Raw genomic sequence first — 3,892 nt, 5'->3', positions numbered from 1 at the left:
TAGCCAGGATGGTCTCGATCTCCTGACCTCGTGATCCACCCGCCTCGGCCTCCCAAAGTGCTGGGATTACAGGCTTGAGCCACCGCGCCCGGCCCCCAATCTCCCTTTCTTATCCAGAGTTGCAGCTGGGTATGTGGCTGTACAGCCAAAAGTCACATATCCTAGACTTCCCTGCAGCTAGACACTGCAGGGGAATTGGGGTCAGGCACCTGCCCGAGGCTCCTGGCTGGCCACTGGCCAGAAAGGTAGATCACCTGTGTGTGAGGCGGCCATACCCCTCATACCAGCATCAAGTCAGTAGCTTCCCAGGAGTGATCAAATGAGTCCAGGCACTGCCAGAAGTCAGAGTAGCATCCCGCTGAACTCTAGTTAGGAGTTCATTCAGGGGTTGCAAACTCGAATTCAAGAGTCTCAAACCCAGACTGCCACTCCTACCACTCACACTCCGCGTGATTTCAGCAGCACCAAGTTTCCTGTATTAAATTCCTTTCTGCTTGAACTACCTACTGTGGTTTCTGTGGGGACATTGCTACAACAGGCTGCACTTTTGTGAAGAGTAGAAAAAGGTGAAGAAACACCTCTTCCTTAACACTCTTGTCATCTGCTAGAAAACTGGTGGCGTAAACATGTAACATTCTTGTGCAGTACCCAACCTGCCTAACTCTACGTGGCAGCCCTGCCTTTACATTTCCTGACTTAGGATTCCATTTCCTGCTGTGAACTGGGATAATACACAAAACTGCCAAAGCAGTAATTGTAACCCAAGTTTGAACAGTATTACTACACTATCCTGTGCTTCCCCAAGGTTGCAAACCTCAAAATGCCAAGAGGTCCAAAAACCCAGGATGGGCTGCTGAACTGGAGGGAAAGGAACCATGAAGAGCAAGAAAATCAAACAGACAAATGATTGTGAAAAACCAAACCTCAAAAAACCACTTTAATTCCGGCCTAACAGCGCCAGGTGCAATGTCTGGGGACAGACTCTGGGTACAATGCTGTGTGGCGACCACTCACTCACACACGGCTCCAAGAAGGCCCCCAAGGGGGGACTTACCTTCAGGGGGCTGAGCCAAGGGGGAAAGGGGTGGCCCCAGAACGGGAGAAGGGGCAGGCATGGGGGGAAAAGGTGCTACTTCTTGGCAAAGGAGATCTTCATGGCGTTGTTCTGTGTGATCTTAAAGCCCTGCAGGGCATCACGAGCTGCCCCTGCCTGTACCTCATTGTCAAACTCCACGAAGGCGATGTCATGCCGCCCAGGGACCAGGCGGACCTCCTTGAAGCCAGGGAATCTGAAAGAGAATGACAGACCTCAGGGACTCAGCATTTCTCCCTAATGGCATCAAGTGGACACAGGCCAGAAATGATGCCAAGTAGCCTCCAATGCACAGGACAGGGCCCCATTACTCAGAATTATCCAGCCCAAAATGCAGATAGTACTAAGTTGAAAAACTCTAATGTAAACATAGCATTTCATGAACAATTTAAACACAAACACTCATGCAACTGCAACCTAAATCAAGAAACAGTACACCGCAGTCCCCTGGGCCCTTCCTAAATCATAACCCACCCGCCATACCAATAATAACCGATATCCTCACTTTTTCCATTTTTATTCTGTATTTTTAGGAGAGAAAGGGTTTCACCATGTTGCCCACGTTGGTCTTGAACTCCTGACCTCAAGAAATCCAACTGCCTCAGCCTCCAAAGATACTGGGATTACAGGCATGAGCCACCGCGCCCGGCCTTACCCTCACTTTTCTGATCTGCTGTTTCTAATTTCCCTCTTCTCATTCCATACTTCTTTCTCCATTAAGCAAACATCCTCATGTTTACTAGGTATCCTTTTATCCATTGGCATTCTCACAAAATATACAGCTTTGTGGACATGCGGCATATGTGGTACTATTCTTCTATATTTTTCAAAAATCTTCTATATTTTTCACAATCTCCTCTTGGCACTATTATAAAGTTGTGCTCTCCGTTCTCCCAAGTGCCATGCAGTGCAGCATGGTGAGACGCTGCATGTAGCCCATCCCTTCTCCGAGACAGCCTTCAACTCCCCACCACAAACACTGATGAATGCTCCACTCACAGCTTCTGAAACAGAACCACCAGACGAACTCACCCACACCCACAACTTCACTCAACACCAGCGAACAGCCCCTCTACACGTCGGCCGCACCGGACTCCACCCTGACACCAGGCACAAGAGTTCACAAATCCCCATCTCCTACACTTGCTGTTTTTGAGCACACTGACTTCTGCCAGTCTTAACCAGTGTTCAAGGACATCTCAATGTAGTTTTACGTGTACCTTACCTTGCATGCCCCCATTTTCAGGGCTGGGAAAATGAGGCCCAGAGCCGGACTCCCTCAGCCCTCAATTAAGGCTGAAAAAAGCCGGCAAGCCCTGGCCATGGAGACCTTTCCAGCCTCATCCCCATGTCCCCCACAGGCCATGGGCCCAGCCACAGCCTCCTCCTTTCACATCTTTGGTCGCTGTCCCTCCTGCAAAGCCTCACTTGGCTCAGAGCTCTGCTGGCAGAGTTCTGAGGACTGTTTCCATGGAGATGCCTCCTGGCCATCACCCTCCAGGGACCACCCAGCCACAGGCCCCACTTACTGATTGAAAAGCATGGACAGCATGAGCTCGTTGGTCTCCTCTGGCAGGTTGGTGAGGAACAAGATGTGATTCGGTGGATTCTCGGAAAGCTGTGAGGGTGAGGGGAGTCGGTGAGCACAGGAGCCCTGGATCCAGTGGGAGACCCCTAGTACTGCCCCTTCCTCCATCCCTCACACTGCTTGAATTTATTCTGGTACTTTCTCCCAGCATACCACATATTGTTGCCTGTCTGCCTCCCACCTCTTTGGCCCTACAAACTGTAGGCCACAGGACAGCAGAGGTTTCGGTCTCAGTCCCTGCTGCAGCCCTACAGTGCAGAACGGGGCCTGGCACATAAGCAGGCGCTCAATAGCTCGTGGAATCAATCTAGGTGCTGGCACCACTCCAGCCTACCCTAACCTTCCGGACCCTCCAGCCAGATGTCAATTCCTCTCTGCCCAGGGCCCACCCCCACTGCTACTTCCTCATTCAGTACCACCTCCTCAGGGGGCCTGCCCAGACCACCCAACCTACAACAGCCCCCAGATTGGTCCCTTTCTAGTCCTGTATTCTGACTATTTACATGAGACCTGGTGGGGTGAGACTAGATACTCACAGGTTGGGCAGGGGGCATCTGTCCCGGCATAAGCTGCTGCGGGGGCATGGCCCCTGGTGGGATCTGGCCAGGTGCAAGGCCTGGCGGTGGGATCATGCCAGGGGGCGGCATGTAGGGCGGCTGGCCCGGCATGTGGTGCATAATGCGGGGCGCCTGAGTCATCGGCGGCATGCCCTGTGGAGCGAGGAAGGACACAGTGTGGTTACAGCAGCCCCAGGAGGCACAGAAGAGGCCATCAGAGCAAACCCTGCAGGTGAGAGATATAAGGAAAAACAACCAGAAAGAGGCGAAAAAGGCACCCAGAGAGGGCTGGACAGAACAAAACAAACCCAGGGTCTAGTGGGACATTAAATCAGAAAGAGTTCAATGCTATTTGGGAGTTAAATGCTGGCAGAGTTCTGAGGTCTGTTTCCATGGAGATGCCTCCTGGCCATCACCCTCCAGGGACCACCCAGCCACAGGCTGGGAGGAGGGAGGCCGAGGTAGGAGGATCGCTTGAGCACAGGAGGTCAAGACTGCGTGCAGTGAGCCCTGATTGTGCCACAGCACTCCAGCCTGGGAGGCAGAGCAAGACCCTGTCTCTTTTTTTCTTTTTGAGACGGAGTCTGACTCTGTCGCCCAGGCTGGAGTGCAGTGGCCGGATCTCAGCTCACTGCAACCTCCGTCTCCTGGGTT

At 52.5% G+C, this 3,892-nt stretch overlaps 1 protein-coding gene across 5 annotated transcripts in view; it reads right to left on the bottom strand.

Moving 5' to 3' along the window:
* Positions 1-907: 907 nt before the first annotated feature.
* SNRPA (small nuclear ribonucleoprotein polypeptide A) overlaps positions 908-3,892 on the bottom strand; it is a 15,018-nt gene continuing 12,033 nt past the window's right edge. For 4 of the 5 annotated variants that reach the window (XM_011952491.1, XM_011952489.1, XM_011952492.1 and 1 more), the window contains 3 exons: positions 3,218-3,391; positions 2,623-2,711; positions 908-1,289 (listed from right to left, as the gene is read on the bottom strand). In XM_011952491.1, the coding sequence (XP_011807881.1) occupies positions 1,130-1,289; positions 2,623-2,711; positions 3,218-3,391 (423 nt within the window). In that variant the 3' untranslated portion in view covers positions 908-1,129. Of the gene's footprint in view, positions 1,290-2,622; positions 2,748-3,217; positions 3,392-3,892 lie in introns of all 5 variants that reach the window. The other variant, XM_011952493.1, reaches the window with a different exon arrangement.

Source organism: Colobus angolensis, unplaced genomic scaffold (assembly GCF_000951035.1).
Source record: "Colobus angolensis palliatus isolate OR3802 unplaced genomic scaffold, Cang.pa_1.0 Scaffold34, whole genome shotgun sequence".
NCBI classification, from domain to species: domain Eukaryota; kingdom Metazoa; phylum Chordata; class Mammalia; order Primates; family Cercopithecidae; genus Colobus; species Colobus angolensis.
Note: the sequence above shows the minus strand (reverse complement) of the source record. Positions and strands in the feature narration are given on the sequence as shown.